Raw genomic sequence first — 16,956 nt, forward strand, 5'->3', positions numbered from 1 at the left:
AAGCATTCCAAAAAGTATGTTTCTCTAAAAATACCGTATTTTCCGGCGTATAAGACAACTGGGTGTATAAGACAACCCCCAACTTTTCCAGTTAAAATATAGAGTTTGAGCAAGAGAGAGAGAGGGGGGGGGGAGAGAAAACTTGATGAGTAATATGCCAAACCACATGTGTAAAGGAATAAAATAGAATACCCGTATTTTCCGGCGTATAAGACGACCCCCGACTTTTGAGAAGATTTTCAGGGTTTAGAAAGTCGTCTTATACGCCGGAAAATACGGCACATCCTAACTCCAGTCACACATAATGTTGAAGTATAATTTGTTTTGCATTAGAAACAAATCTGTAATGCAAGATAAATTTGGTATAGTTTTATGTAATCTAGAAAGTAGTTAGATCAGGCTTCATGGGAAGAAATAGATTATATATTTGTGATGTTGATATAAATCTAAATGTTGATATTTTGTCAGTTCTTCCTTGTACCTCCAAAGGTTGTGCTTATGAGTCTTGACAATCCTGGTGCTATTTACAGATCTTGAAGGAAAGAATGTAAATAGTTATACTCTCTGTTGTGGTTGTAACTTTAAAATTAGGCTATAATCTTATTATACTTAATTGTATTTTACTGTTATCCTTAAATATCAAGAAATAGATGTTTAATATGGTTAAATTAGCATGTCTAAAATGGCAGTCTTGAATTGATAACGTTTGGGATTGAAGAAAGTATAGAGACACTCAATCTATTTAAGAACTGACAAAATACTAATCTTATTACAACTTATGCAGATATTAATCATTTATAATATCAATACATCTTTTATTTAACTCTCAAAGTGGAGTTGCAGCCTTAAATTGTTTTTAATATTTTTTAAACTCTTTAGCAGTTTTGGGAAAACATGTAATTTAATAAATGCCAAAAGTATTATACAGCCAAAAGGTACAATTGCATGCTGTCAGATAATTAAATGAAGCATATTTGAATTGACAGAAAACATTTAATTAGAAGACTTTATTTGAAAAATACAGAATCAGAAAGGGAAGACAAATAATTAGAAGATAGCAAATGAGAGAAGATGAATTAGTTTTTGTTCTTTGAACATGGAAAAATGACGATTTCATTTCGCTCAATAGAAGCATCAATCTTTGGGGATCTAAAACTTTTCCATAACTTTATTTTTACACACACACACAGACACACACACAAGATATCCCATGTAGCCATTTGTTCTGATATCCTCTGAGCTGAGAAATTCAGATCTCTGAGAGCAGAATGGAGAGTTGCAGATCTATGTCGAACAGAGATTTTTTACAACTTCATTCATTAAGGAATTTTTAATTAAACATTCTACCAATTTCATGGAAAGACTTGTGATATTTTTAAAATAGTATAAATTATAATTTCCTTTACCATTTTTCTCAAGTCCCTTGACAATTAGATCTTATGCACAAATCCCCATTCCCCCAAAGAATTGCAGATAAATCAAGAACATTATATTAAAAAATTTCATATTAGCTAGTATTGAAATAAAATAAAAAGCAGTATGCGTAAGCTTGCAAATAAAACCACTGTTGGAAATCAAATTAGCAGTCACATTTTTTTCTCATTCTAATATACCAGCCAAATAAGTCTACCGAAAGGTCAGACTCCTGTTGAGGATCCCCCCCCCTTTAATAAGAGCATTTGTTTATTTTACATCAACTGTGTTTGTCATTCTTTATTTCTCTGTGGCTAGTTTTGTTCTTGGTCCTTTCATGGTTTGTGTTCACTAGAACTTGATATTCCTAGAGTTGTCTCTCCAGTTCTGACTCTTCTCCTTCTTTCCTCCTCCACACTTTTCTCAGGATGAAATTATTTCATAAATCCTCTGTTGTAATGTAACAAATAGTTAAAGCTTGAGCAAAAGCTCTGCTGGTTTTCTATTGGACATTTGATATGGCCTCATTGTTGAGAGAGAGTAGCCACACCTTTCTCTTTGGAAATCCAGTTCTGTATTCACCCCTGTTCTTTTTACAATGGCAGCCTTATCAGCACAATCAGATTCCAAAACAAGCGTTGCTTATCAGTTTTTAGAGCTGTAGCAGATGTTTGTTTGATAAAAAGGTTCTTTCTGTACTTTCATGAGAATTCTTGTCAAGTCTCCCTTGAAACTGTTCATGACTCAATAGCTTTTGTATACAAAGTGACTGAGAAGTTCACATAACTAAGATGTACTTAGTTGTTTTGTTCTCAGTTTACTTCACATACTGCCTGTATCAACTTAAATTGTACATTTAATTTGCCTTTTTGGCAGATTGTAATTCCCTGGACTCGCATTTCATGGAGTTCAATCATAGCCCATTAAGAAAGCTTTGCAATAAATTCTTCAGCATTCTTTTCACTGTTGCTATGTGGATACATAGACAAAAGTTTTGTTCAGCTATAATCTTATTTCCTGTTATACAGATTAAAAGTGTCCTTGGTACATTGAGCTTTTAGAATAGTTAGACGTTCAAGATTGCAGCCTCTGTTTCCAGCATATTATTATGTGCAAGCATTATTTGCCATTTTTTTAATTTAAAAAAAATTCTGGGTATGATTGATGCCTGAAACTGGTGGTACAAGACAACTGGTTGTAAAGTATTTTGATGATATGCTCCCATTGATTTACTGTCTTAAGTATCTGTCTGATGGCAAGGGAACTACTTGTATGATGGGAACTGTTGAAAAGTCAAAATAGCCAGGTTAATAAATTTTTAAAGCTTTAAAGGTTATGTCCTATGATCTGAATTTAGTCCAGAAAATATTGGCAATAGTACAGTGAGGGGAAAAACTATTTGATCACCTGCTGATTTTGAACGTTTTTCCACTGACAAAGAAATGATTGGTCTATAATTTTAATGTTGGTTTATTTTAACAGTGAGAGACAGAATAACAATAAAAAAAAAATGCATTTCAAAAAAGTTATAAATTGCTTTGTAACTCACCTCATGGAGTTTCAATGATCATGAGAACGGTGAGGAATCAGCCCAGAACTACACGGGAGGATCTTGTCAATGATCTCAAAGCAGCTGGAACCATAGTCACCAAGAAAACAATTCGTAACACACTATGCCGGGAAGGACTGAAATCCTGCAGCGCCCACAAGGTCCCCCTGCTCAAGAAAGCACATGTACAGGCCCATCTGAAGTTTGCCAATGAACATCTGAATGATTCAGAGAACTGGGTGAAAGTGTTGTAGTCAGATGAGACTAAAATCGAGCTCTTTGGCATCAACTCAACTTGCCATGTTTGGAGGAGGAGGAATGCTGCCTATGACCCCAAGAACACCATCCCCACCATCAAACATGGAGGTGGAAACATTATGCTTCGGGGATGTTTTTCTGCTAAGGGGACAGGACAACTTCACTGCATCAAACGGACGATGGATGGGGCCATGTACCGTCAAATGTTGGGTGAGAACCTCCTTCCCTCAGCCAGGGCATTGGAAATGGGTCATGGATGGGTATTCCAGCATGGCAGTGACCCAAAACACACAGCCAAGGCAACAAAGGAGTGGCTCAAGAAGAAGAACATTAAGGTCCTGGAGTGCCCTAGCCAGTCTCCAGACTGTAATCCCATAGAAAATCTGTGTAGGGAGCTGAAGGTTCGAGCTGCCAAACGTCAGTCTTGAAACTTTAATGATTTGGAGAGGATCTGCAAAGAGTGGGACAAAATCCCTCCTGAGATGTGTGCAAATCTGGTGGCCAACTACAAGAAAAGTCTGACCTCTGTGATTGCCAACAAGGGTTTTGCCACCAAGTACTAAGTCATATTTTGCGAATGCACGAAATACTTATTTCACTCATTAAAATGCAAATCAATTTATAACTTTTTTGAAATGTGTTTTTCTGGATTTTTTTTGTTGTTATCTCACTGTTAAAATAAATCTACCATTAAAATTATAGACTGATCATTTCTTTGTCAGTAGGCAAACGTACAAAATCAGCACGGGATCAAATATTTTTTTTCCTCACTGTAGATGATCAAGATGTTGTTTGGTTTGTGGTACATGCTAGTTGCTGCTGAGTAATTGAGATCAGAGCCCTTAATTTGTGTGATGTCTCAGGATTTAATGCTCTTACCCCTTTTGTTTAAATCTACATGAGGCTGCTGGATGAGGATATCCATTCATCAGGTATTACTGGTATGCTTATGGTATTAAGTTACATGTCTTGATCTTGGACCACCCAAATGATGCTGTCAAAGTTCTATCCCATCTGGATGAGGGGGAATAGTTTCAGCTCAACCGCTGCACAGTTGAATGGTTCAGCGGCAGCCCCCTCAGTCCTGGAACTTTTAGTTTTGGATGGGGTAACATTTAGTCTTTATTCTTGGATGGGGTAGCATTTCCTCTTTCAGTATTGGTATACAACTTGGAGGCGTTTCTGAACTCACAGGTCATCTGGTTTACCTGTTCTACATTTCCTCAGCCAGGGGGCCCTCTAAATAGTTACTCATATCCTAATCTTCCCATATGTTTGGCTATTGCAGTGCATATTTATGGGGATATCCTGGAAGCTATGAGGTCAGTGATGGGCAATGTATAATATACCCATGTAATACCATTACTTTCAGGTGCAATTCAAGGTTCTGACAAAAGATATATAATTATGTTCAGTTAGACCTAATAACCGCCTCAGGCAACAACCTTTTGCAGTTACAACAGTGTTTTGCAGTTACAACAGTTACAAAAGTAACTTTCCAACCAATGTCTGCATTTATGACTGTCACAGCATCTATCTCAGTCACAGGTTTACCATTATAGTCAATTAGTATGCATTGTCCTATGCTTGATCCATTTTTTTCTCCCTCCCCTCACCCGTCTTGCAGAGCAGATTGCCTAAACAAGATATCTCTTGCTGAGTTTGTTTGCTCCACAGCACAATGCATCTCTAAAAAGTGCTAACCACAAGTTAACAAGCTCAATTCTGTGAACTAAATTGATGCTAGCTGGTAGCTGCTGCCCATAACTGACAAGACTTACATCTCCAGCTTTTGTCTGCCTTCTAAGGGATTTTGGGATCAGAGAGTGAAGCATGCTAGGCAAACAGATGGTGCCAGGACATTCCTTTTGATGTGTATTTCACACTGTGTGCCTGCTTATTCTCTTGTAATCCCTTCCTCTTCAGTGAATGCAAATACAAACCTTAGTTTACAGCACAAAGGTGAGCATTCCAAAGCATTACACTTACTGACTGTGTCACTTAAAGACCAGATTGCAGGACCCAATTGTAATTGCTAAAGGAGGACTAGCTGTATGACAAAGAGAGGTTTTTCTTTTCTCACAGTATTAGAACTTGGAGCCTTCCATTGAAGTCAAAATTAAAGGAGCTATTTATTTATCAATGCAAAATTAAATTATGGAATTTGCGGCTATCAATATGGTAATATTCTCCTATTGTAATGGTGTTAAAAAGTTCTTTCAATCTCTGTTAATACTAATGGCTGTATATTATCCTCTGAATCCCAGGGAAGAGCATATGCTAAATGCCAATTGTTATTCGGCAAAAGTAAAACAGGACTTACCATCCTTGGTTCTATTTGTCAATTTTTTGATTGGTGACTTACATCATAATATTGTGGACTAAATTGGTTTTTGGCCTTCCCCAGCAGGGCTCTTATATTTTTATCTTTTGTAATCCTTAGAATTTTTAATAATCCTGTAATTCAATATATTTTCCTTGGACAGATTTTAAATTTGCAAAGATTTAGAAAATAACTGTTATGCTTGCATGTGTATTTTGTCTTCCAGGTGAGAGATGTCACATCATTTGTAAAAATAAAATGAATGACAATATTGCTGTATTTTGCTACCCTCAATGATTGTATGCAGAAAACTAAGAGGTTCTCTAAGGTTTTCATCCATGAAAAGTTTTACCATTTCAGCAGAAAAATCCCTTCCCTTTCCCATAGCAAAAGGAGAGGTGAGGTAAGCAGAGTTGAGCAGAAACCTCACATCTGCTTTCTAATGAGGATAGTGCATCCCTCATACACTGGAGACTATTTCTTGTACCGTATACAGCAGAAACACACAGGATTTAATTATATTAGAAGGAATCTAGGAAGCTTCTGCTACCTCTAGGCAGGGCTCTCCAAACTTGGCAACTTTAAGACTTGTGGAGATCAACTCGCAGAATTCCCCAGTAGCATAGGTGGCTAAGGAATTTTGGGAGTTGAAGTCTACAAGTCTTAAAGTTGCCAACTTTGGAGACCCCTCCTCTAGAGATAACCAGTTCAGTGAAATGGGAATATATAATCCCATTAGAACACATCTATTGATTGTGACCACCATTGGAAAAACTTTAATTAACCCAGAGACTTAGATGATTTTAAATCTAGAATATGGAAAGTAGATCCTGGTACACTTCATATTCTTCCTGTTTATAGGATATGAGGAACAGCATATTGGCTTGCAAAGTAGTCTCTAAAGTAGAGATTCTGCAACCGTCATAAATATGAGTCAGTTGCAAGCATCCAAATTTCAATCACATGATGAAAGGGATACTGCAGTGGTCGTAAGTGTGGAAAATGGCATAAGTCACTTTTTTCAGTGCCATTAACAGTCACTAAATGAAACCTGTATACACAGGGAAGTGAACATATGGATTTAATTATGAATGAAAAAGGCTAAAACGTATGTTGAAGAGTATGAATTGGTATCTTCTATGTTGTGGGTGTGTACAGAAAGGAATCAATAGATTGGCGATATAGTTATATGTTGAATAGAGATAATGGAGGAAACAAAAACAGAGACAACTCTGCAACATTCTGAATAAATATAATCCAAGGAAGCTGAATGGGGGATTAGATATAAGGCAGAAAGACACAAAAAACGTTATTGGTCTGTTTGGAAACTCCAAAAATGTCAATTTGGCAAGTAACTGCTTAGAAGACACTATTTGTTTTGGATATGTGATTTAATTGTTTTATTTATAAATGCAGTGAATGACTATAAATATAAACGTATGACTGATTTGATTTTTGAATAATTAAAAGAATTGACAAAACATAAAGGGGTGATGAATTATTCTATTTATTTATTTATTTTGGAAAAACAGACTTGAAATAAGACAAAAGTAATAAAAGAAGTAAGAATGCAAAGTCAGAAATTATGAGACAATGACAGTGAGAGAAAAAACCTGTGAGAAATATATCAAGAAAAGGATGCAAATTGTAGCCAGCGAGAGCAAGGAATTGATCAGATTAAAAGAAGTAGAGAAAATGCAGAGAATCTAAATTGTTTTAGAAGTAGGTGAAGAGCTTTGAAACTGAAATGAGGAAACGCTGAAAGGAATATTTTAAAGATTTGTACAGGAATGATAATGATAGGTTGAAGAGTAGAATTCAAGAAGTATTAGTGTCTAGAACATAGGTGATAAATATTGTAAGAATTTTGAAAAATGGCAAGATTTCAGTTATAGATTATGTAGTTGGAGAAAACTTAAAATATGGGTTGTTTCAACACAGTTGTGTAGATTGCATCTGAATTTGAGCATTGGACGAATGCTATTATTGCTTGCGTATATAAAGTGAATGCAAAATTAATAAGGGATTTGTTTCTTAAATGTGCTTAGGAAATGTTTGACAAATTTCTAATTGAAAGGGTGTGACAATGAGCAAAATTTGGGAAATGAAATGTAGCTTTATGGCAAGTCAGGGGTTGTGCCTGTGGACAGATTTTTGCTCCTCAGCAGGTCGTTAAGAAATACAGAAAAAAAAGAATATCAGAAAGTAAATAGGCTGGAATTATGGAATGTTTAGCAATAAAATGAGGTTGAAGATTAGTTACTGTGTTCAACAAGGGTAGTACATTGATGGAAGTAAAGCAAGAGTGAAAATAAATAGGATGCTTAACAAATGGTTCAGAACTGAGCATGAGATAAGGTAAGAATATCAGTTGTCCTTTTGGTTTTTAGTAACAAATGTTTATCTTGTTAGAGATGTGCTGTTGGGCGTGTGTATTTTTTCATCAATGCAAGGACACTAACTCACATAGATGAATTTGTGTACTTTGTTAGCATCTTTACCTCAAGCTAGAACAATTTAAAAAGGTGAAAATGTTGCCAGAAAGATAGCAGATAAATATAGTAGTCTTTGACTTATGACCTATAATTGAGCCCAAAATTTCTGTTTCTAAGCAAGACAGTTGTTAAGAGAATTTTGCCCCATTTTATGACCTTTCTTGCCACAGTGAATTGCAGTTCTTAAGTTAGTAACCTGGTTGTTAAGTGAATCTGGCTTCCCCATTGACTTTGCTTGTCAGAAGGTCACTAAAGGTGATCACATGACCCCAGGTCACGGCAACCGTCACAAATATGAGTCAGTTGCCAACATCTGAATTTTGATCACATGGGGACGCTGTAGCCGTCACAAGTGTGAAATACAGTCATAATTCGCTTTTTTCAATGCTGCTGTAACTTCGAACGGTCACTAAATGAACTGTTGTAAGTTGAGGAGTACCTATATTATGGTGTGTTGTGAGGAATTAATATTCCTGAATGAAGCCAAAATGACAGTTAATACAATTTCACTTTGTTATATGGTACTGAGAGAGTACCATAAACAGCTATGCTGACTCAGGAATTCTGGAAGTTGAAGTCCACGAGTCATAAAAGAGCCAAGGTTGCCTAGCCCTGTAATATAGGCTATTCTGAAAACCGTGTCAAGAGGCATCTCTACTACTAAGCTAAGAAGCAGTATGAAAGAGTGACTACCAAGTATCAGCATGAAGTTCTACGCTTGTGTCTCTTTTCACTCACCTGCATTTTATAGTGGACCAAAAGGACCTCTTTGTTTGTGGGAAGGCCAGTTTCATTTTGTCCCTTGTTTGGGCAGTGACTAGAATTGGTACCATGTCGCACAGATGTGATGGATTAATTTGCAAGGGCTTGAAAGTTTGAAGAAGTGTAATGAATGCTGTTGGAGTAAACTACTTTTAAGTATGCTTCCTTACGTCTTTAATTTCTTTGTCGTATTATTTCTCCCTCTTTTTCTTCACTCTGCATTTGCCCCAAAAGACAATAGCATGAAGGCATATGTGTTGGTTATAGAAAGTTTGGAGGGTCACAATGCATTCCCAGCTTTCTTGAGAGGCGGCCAATTAGCAATAGCGATAGCACTTAGATTTATATACCGCCTCATAGTGCTTTACAGCCCTCTCTAAGCGGTTTACAGAGTCAGCATATTGCCCCCAACAAACTTTTTACCGACCTCTGGCAGTGAACAGTGAGTTAGCCTGCAATTGTTGTTGTTGTTAGTTGCGAAGTCGTGTCTGACCCAGGCCTTCCTGTCCTCTGCCATCTTCTGGAGTCCATTTAAGCTCATGCCTACTGCTTCAGTGACTCCATCCAGCCACCTCTGTCGTCCCCATCTTCTATTGCCCTCAATCTTTCCCAGCATTAGGCCCTTCTCCAGTGAGTCCTTCCTTCTCATTAGGTGGCCAAAGTATTTGAGTTTCAACTTCAGGATCAGGCCTTCTAAAGAGCAGTCAGGGTTGATCTCTTCTAGGACTGACCGGTTTGAACGCCTTGCAGTCCAAGGGACTTGCAGGAGTCTTCTCCAGCACCATAGTTCAAAGGCCTCAATTCTTTGGCGCTCAGCCTTTCTTATGGTCCAACTTTCACAGCCATACATTGCAACTGGGAAGACCATGGCCTTGACTATACGTACTTTTTAGCCTGCAATACTGCATTCTAACCACTGCACCACCATGGCTCCTGTCCAATTATGTGATGAGTGAGCTGCAGCTTGCAAACATTGGATAGTATCTGATTAGAGTCAAAGAATGTTGAATAGGCAACATTAGAACTGATGAGGAAACCCTGGGTTCCTGCTTATTATATCATTGTAGTTGCGCTAGTGCATATGATTACATTTATTGCATGTGTCACTGGGTTCATGTGCAGCATGTGAACAACAGCAATTCAATTACATCCTTCTGCTGCTTCAGACACCTTACATATTCATGCTGCTATTCTAAAAATAAGAGCAAAGGAAAAGCTCTCACTCCCATGTTACAGAACTGAATATATTTCTTCACTTAGCAGCAGTTTGGATGAAAGGTTTATTAAGACATTTTTTCAGTGCCATTGGAGCATTTCCCCTAATCAGAGGTTTGTATGCAAAAAAAAGGTGAGTTTCTTTTATTCTTCCTTATTCCTTATTTTATTCTTCCTTATTTCTCTTATTCTTCTGTATTTCTGCCTCAGGAATAAGCAAACAAAGTTTGGAAGCTCTCCTTACACACCCAGATCCTATTTCCTCTTGTTGTGTTTGATTATTTGAACATACACCTACTTAAACTGATTATTTTTCCTTCTCCCAGTACATCTAACCAACTGTTTCTAATTCATTTATAAGCCTGAGAAATCAGAATAGGATAGTTCTTATTAAAATCGAATTGATTATTTTCTTTTTCTCTCTATCACTTGCAGGTAGTTCTTTTTTGTAACTACACGTAGATGTAACCAAACGAGGCTTTTGCTGCATAGCATTATTTTTTTCCCATTCTAGATGTTTTAAGGAGAATCCAGATATTGGCCTGTATTTTTTTAGTGCTGTATAAATTTATTTTTCTAATCTAAACTGACTAATCCAAACAATTAAGAAACAGCAGAATAACCATTGAGTTTTTCAGATATGGCTAGGAAAACACACAGCTGATTCTTAAAGGGAATCCACCCAAATGTTGGGAATATCAACTACTGTCATATAATACACAGGATAGAGAGCCATTTCACAACATTCAGATCAAATATTTTTTCCCTTTCTAAAAGGATTTCTGAATTTACAACAGTTGTTAAAGAAACAGCATTTTAAAACAATGAATTCAACTCTTGGCAGTAGGTATGGGTATAACAGGGAAAAAACAGTTTTCAATCCTAGAGAGAGAGAGAGCAATTTGATTAGAAAGAAGGAGTAGCATAGTTACTAATTAGGTTATAAAACTGATCAGGAAAAGGTCAAAACCAAAAACACTCTTGTCACAATGCTTTCTTGGAAGTAGCCTTCCCCCCCCCCCTGAGATCCAGCAGGCCCCCTACCCTCCTGGTCTTCCCAGAAGCTGTTAAAGCAGCGGTTCTCAACCTATGGGTCGCGACCCCATTTGGGGTCGATCGACCATTTCACGGGGGTCGCCAAGCAAGGCTGTCCGCCATTTTTTCCCCTTTTCCGGCGGGTGCCTTACCTCCCTTGGGCTGGGCCAGCTGGTGGTCGGCCTGCTCCGTCTCTGCCGCTTGCCAGCTACGCCTCGGCTGGCGCAGGGGGCAGAACCACGCATGTGTGGCGCTCCCGGGCAGGGAAAGTCCTCGACTTACGACCGGTTGGGTAGTCCTCGACTTACGACCGGTTTAGTCCTCGACTTACGACCGGTTGGGGGTCGCGGCATTAAAAAGGTTGAGAACCACTGTGTTAAAGAGTTGCCTTTTCCACAAGCCTTGAAGTGATGTGTGGCCAGAGCCCAGGCAGTCTCTACAGTGGTTATTCATATGTGTATGTATGTGTGTTTGGCGCACTGGGCGTGCTCTGTTTTGCTGATTTTTATTCTTTTTATTGCCTTTATTCTTTTATTATTGTTGTGAGCTACCCAGGGTTATGTTACATATAAGGGCAGCTATACAATTTTTTTTAATAAATTCTACACATGCATATGAAATTGTACTGCTTCCCTCTTCCAAGATACTTCATTATGTTTTCCCTGGTATATTTCAAAGGGGTGACTTTGCCTAGGAAACAGATGCAAGGGCTGAATTCAAATTCAGCTGTTTATGAACGTTCAGTTTGTTTTTGGATATGTTCCAAAATTAGAAAGCATAAGATAAGACTCAGATTGAAGATAGTACACGTTGGACTGAGGATGGAACTGTCAGCGGAGACACTCCGAATAGTATCTTCGAACATTTTAAAACCTACCAAGAGACGGGTCCGATGCAGTTTAGAAAAGTGCAGTTTATTTTATATCATTGCAAGTCATGTTCGCCAGCTAAATCCTGTTTTAAAAATTATTGTAACTGTTTTGATACCTAGGAAGATTGTGCTGATGTCTTTAAAAGAAAAAAATGACAGCCATGGTTGTTGTTTTTTTCTGTCATAGATGTGAGCGACTAGAAGAGCAGCTGAATGACCTGACTGAACTTCATCAGAATGAAATCCTCAACTTAAAACAAGAATTGGCCAGCATGGAGGAAAAAATAGCTTACCAGTCCTATGAACGAGCCAGAGACATCCAGGTTAGCAGTTGTTTGTATTTGCGCTTCATTTAAATTATGTTGAGCATTTTTCACAAACATTGCTCTATTTCAGTTTATATTTTAATCCTCATTAATAGTAGAATTGAGGTACTGTGTTTTAAATGCCAAATTATCTCAATTCTGTGACCCTTAACTGGAGCCAGAATCATTTACACCTTTGCAAAATTTATTCAAATCCTATTAAGAAATTCCTGATAAAGAAAAGCTGGCAGTTTTACAATAAAAATCAATTCATTTCCTGGCAAACTTGCTTCCATCTTTAGAGAGAATTATAATAAAGGAGCCATGTTTATACCATGACAGACAGTAATTTTTATGGTATTGTTCCTAATAAGGCTATATTTGCTATTAATTTTAATGAAGTCATACAGATGTAGAAATAAAAAGAGTAACCGGTGTTACAGTATATGTCCATCTCTTCGGGAAGCAGATTTTTCTTGTTACTTGTCTAAATAAGGAACTTCTTGAAGATTTTTTTTTTTAATCTGGGTATATAAAGTATTTAAAGTTAAAAAAAATCTGGAATGTTAAAGAACTGAACTGCATGTTCACTCAGAATATTGGTTTATCCCTTACAAGAAGGCTAATTCCACATGATGCTGGTAAATCTTTGCACTGAAATAAATCTCTGCCATATGGACATATCCAGCAAAGGATTGTGTAGAAAATTAAACTATGTTTGTCCCAAAAGTGCTGTTCCAAAGGCAACTGGACTTTTGGTTTTTCCTTGAAATTTTTTTGCTTCCCATCCAAGAAGCTTCTTTAGTTCTGAAGTTCAGTTCAGATCCAAACTGAAGAAGCTTCTTGGATGAGAAGCAAAATATTTTCAAGGAAAAGAAGAAAGTCCAGTTGCCTTTTGAACAGCACTTTTGGGACAACCATGATCTGGATGATTGAGAAACTCCATAAATTATGTTTGGCCTCCTCCCAGCTATGCTTCAAATATAAGAACATACAAGAACAGGAAAAACAGTGGGGGAGACAGGTTTAAGAACAGATTAAGTAGAGGAGAAATTTAGTACCCCCATTTTCAATCATCCTGTCATTTGGCAGGTTTTTTTGTGTAGGAATATAACGTCAAATGCAAAAGCACAACGGCAGATACACTTTTAAATGCACAGTCTACCTTTTTCTTGGTTATGAATCTATATAGGTAGCACACATGAACAGTATTAGCGGACATCTTGAGGGTCACACTGATTGCAGATGATTGAGTGGTTTTCTTCACCACTTAAAACTTTCAAACCCCCGTCCAGAAAAAGGGGGCCCTGCCCCAGTCGATTTTTAGAGAGTGATTCCTGACATACCTTGCAAATCTGGTGCAGTTCTCAAAAGCTACAGAAATTGTGCACTCCTGACCTAAAAGAATTTATTTACATCAGTGACATTATTTCTGCTTCAGCATAAATTATACTTGGATGTTATTATTACAACTGGAGCATTTATACCAAGAACTGTGACAATGTCAGGTTTAAGACCTAAATGTCTGTGCAGAGGAAAATAAGCGGGTACGTGAAATCAAGAGACAGTTACTGTATCCCTCACCTGAAAGACTTTTAATTCCTCACTACATATTGTTCACAACATAAGCTTTTGATGTGATACCATGAATTATAAATTACTTTTATCTGGGATTTATTGCCATTCAAAGTACTACAATTTCGTGGAGATTATGCCAGCCATATTACAGATTAGGGCTATCAAGTCTGGGCAGTAGAAATCCTGATAACTGCTAGATAGTAGCAGAGAGATACAGAAACTAATATCTGTTAGTTGTCCACATTTTTTGCAACCCAGTTCTGTAGGAACAAGCCTAGAGAAACCTTAATTTTGCTCCTGGATATGAAACCAAAGGAGTTAGTCACATCCTGCAAAATGTGATTGCAGCTCATGGATTCCCAAAAGGCTTTGCAGGGTGTGTTTAGTATATTATTTAGGAAATGTGCCAGGCTGCATTTCTGATTATTATCCTGTCAGCTTCTGGCACCTGATGTTTTTGTCAGTGGACTGCTTGACACGTTACATTTATGCCTACAGGCACATTCTGTTCGGGTAAAAAAGAGCCTAGTATAGGGTCTGATTGATCTCTCTCTCCCTTCTGAGATGACTAAGCAGTTTTCTTGTGCTCAACAGGAGGCCCTGGAAGCCTGCCAGACCAGAATCTCCAAGATGGAACTGCAACAGCAGCAGCAGCAAGTTGTCCAGTTGGAGGGCCTTGAAAATGCCACTGCCAGAAACCTTCTGGGCAAACTAATAAACATCCTTTTAGCTGTGATGGCTGTCCTGTTGGTGTTTGTCTCCACCGTGGCCAACTGCGTGGTCCCCCTGATGAAGACTCGCAGCAGGACGTTCAGCACTTTCTTTGCCATGGTCTTCATTGCCTTTCTGTGTAAGCACTGGGACGCCATTACCAGCTACTTGGAACGCTTCTTTTCACCCCCCAGATGATGACAAGAACGGGCCGTTGCCTCGCCCACTTGGCAAGGAAGTGCATCAAACTTAGTCGTCAGTTCCTTCCTCCACTGAAGATGTTAACATGTCCGAGTGTGAATTTGTTTACAGTTAAAATAATATTTTCTCTCTGAGACATATTGGCAATAGTGAGGGTTTTTTTTAGAATTTATTAAAGAACTTTTTTTTTTTGTCAAAAATCCTGAACAGTTTTTATGTAGCACGGTTCTCTTTGGATGCAAATCTTAATATTCTGTATGTGTACAGAGATAAAACACAAATCTGGAGCACACCAATGAGCAAATTAAATTATGGCTCAACTACTGTACTAAACCTGGTCGGAAGAGGAAAAGACAATTACATAAATTCTAACAAAGATAATCCGGTGCATAACGATACTCTGATTATCCTACAATGCTACTGTGAAACCTGACCACATTCTGTGTCTGAATGTATAGCTTCAGGATGGCTTTCTCTAGTGAAAGACCAATGCAATACATGGAACTTTCTGGATCTCTTCCTGGGTTTGCCTCTTCTGCTGTTAAACTTTCTGGCTAGATATATGAAGTGGATTAGTTCTACTGTGTACAGTTCCTGCACAGTTGTACTACAGTATTTTGAAGTAGCCCTTTGACTATTTTAAGCAAAAGCCCTTGGTTGCACTTTGACTGTTTTTTAATGTATGTATAGTCACAGATTTAAAAATCCAAATGGCATACTTGAAGAGTGTAATACTCAAAACTCTCAGTGCTTCCTTATTGTTTCTAATAGGATTTTTTATTCTTATTGGGGATTGTTTTTGAACTTAATGGTTGAGAGCATCATCTCTCTTTCTCTCTCTTGCTCTCTTTGAATAAAGAAGTGACGTTCGTAAATGAAGAAGCGTGTGAATAAATATGAGCTACCGTGTTCTGAGATGATTTGGAAGGTTGCAGATAATGTTTAATGTATCTCAAGTGCAAACCTGTTCAAATGTGATCTGTTTCCTCCTTAACTTCCAGACCTCGCATTAACAAAACAGATGATCTGATCCCTCCAGCCAGTTCATATACCCTTTGCTTTGTTTGGAAGTAAATGAGGAACTGAAAATGTTGTTCCTGGTCCTGTTGTGTCTGGACCAGGTATTTTGAATCCTGGTTTATTTTAAGAAAAATGAGCAGGAAGTTTTGAAAGCATGAGTGAGTGAGCTGTTCTGAGAAGAAAACTAGGCAGTCTTAATATCAATAATAAATAGGACTTAAACTTTTAAGTTTAGGCTCCTCCATGCCAAAGTTGGAGTGGTAGCTAAGATAGATTACAGTCGGTCAGCTTCAGATCTATCGTAAAGTTACCCTGTGTCTGTTAAGGAAGGCATAAATGCTTAAGGAAGCATCAAGTCATTAGGCCAATCCTTTAAATAGTACCTGAGTTAATGTGTTATTCAAATAAGCCCTTGGGAACTGAAACCAAAGCTGTACTACTAACAGACTACTAACAGTGTTCATGCTGTTGGTACTTTTTTATATTTAGAGTCAGCCTCTTCAACCTCCTTGTGTTCCCCATATAGGACATGATGAAACCTCTTGCATTAGTAAGATTTGGTGGCAGCTGAGCATTGTCAAGAAATAGGGAAACAAAAGAGCAAGTGAACTGTATCACACACACACACACACACACACACACACTCTGTTACTCAACACATGCTCGAAACAGGTTCTTCCTGTTTCAAGCATGTAAGACAAGAAGTTGAGCAAGTTACATGTGTAAGGGTTCCAAACAGAATTTGCCTTTGCAAGAGACATATTTTAAAAAGCCGTGGCGTGAGCTTCTTGTACCTCTACTTTCATTGCTTTTTCGAAAATGTAAACAGGACTTAGAAGTATAAGAATATTCATTCTGTTAGTAGGTCTTCAGCCACGGTGTCATGTTTTTCCAAAACTTTTTTAATGCTGGCCAACAGGTTTTATATTTGTGAAATTCAGAATTAAAACTCTTCATTCTGTTTCTCTGTGAAACAGTTAAGTATTCTTTCACATTGCCGGAATATAATTATTTAATTCTAACTTGACCAGTGTTTTATCTAAGAGTCTTAACAATCCCAAAATAACCTACATAACGTGGAAATGCATATGGAAGTTCTTACTTGTTCGGTTTTATTATTTAAATTTTGTTTCTGTCCCTCCGCCTCAGTTAAATGGAGCTTGGCCTTCTGACTGTCAACAAAGAAAACTTATATACATAAAACCTATGTAGAGAAACTC

At 37.6% G+C, this 16,956-nt stretch overlaps 1 protein-coding gene across 2 annotated transcripts in view; it reads left to right on the top strand.

Annotated features, from left to right (window-relative positions):
• The window catches only part of TMCC1 (transmembrane and coiled-coil domain family 1), a 96,928-nt gene extending 80,568 nt beyond the window's left edge, over positions 1 to 16,360 (top strand). For both annotated transcript variants that reach the window (XM_015821540.1, XM_015821541.1), the window contains exons 3-4: positions 12,109 to 12,244; positions 14,399 to 16,360. In XM_015821540.1, coding sequence (XP_015677026.1) covers positions 12,109 to 12,244; positions 14,399 to 14,713 — 451 coding nt within the window. In that variant the 3' untranslated portion in view covers positions 14,714 to 16,360. The remainder of the gene's footprint in view (positions 1 to 12,108; positions 12,245 to 14,398) is intronic.
• Positions 16,361 to 16,956: the final 596 nt, after the last annotated feature.

This window comes from Protobothrops mucrosquamatus, unplaced genomic scaffold, assembly GCF_001527695.2.
Source record: "Protobothrops mucrosquamatus isolate PMUCROS unplaced genomic scaffold, P.Mucros_1.0 scaffold1343, whole genome shotgun sequence".
Taxonomy (NCBI): domain Eukaryota; kingdom Metazoa; phylum Chordata; class Lepidosauria; order Squamata; family Viperidae; genus Protobothrops; species Protobothrops mucrosquamatus.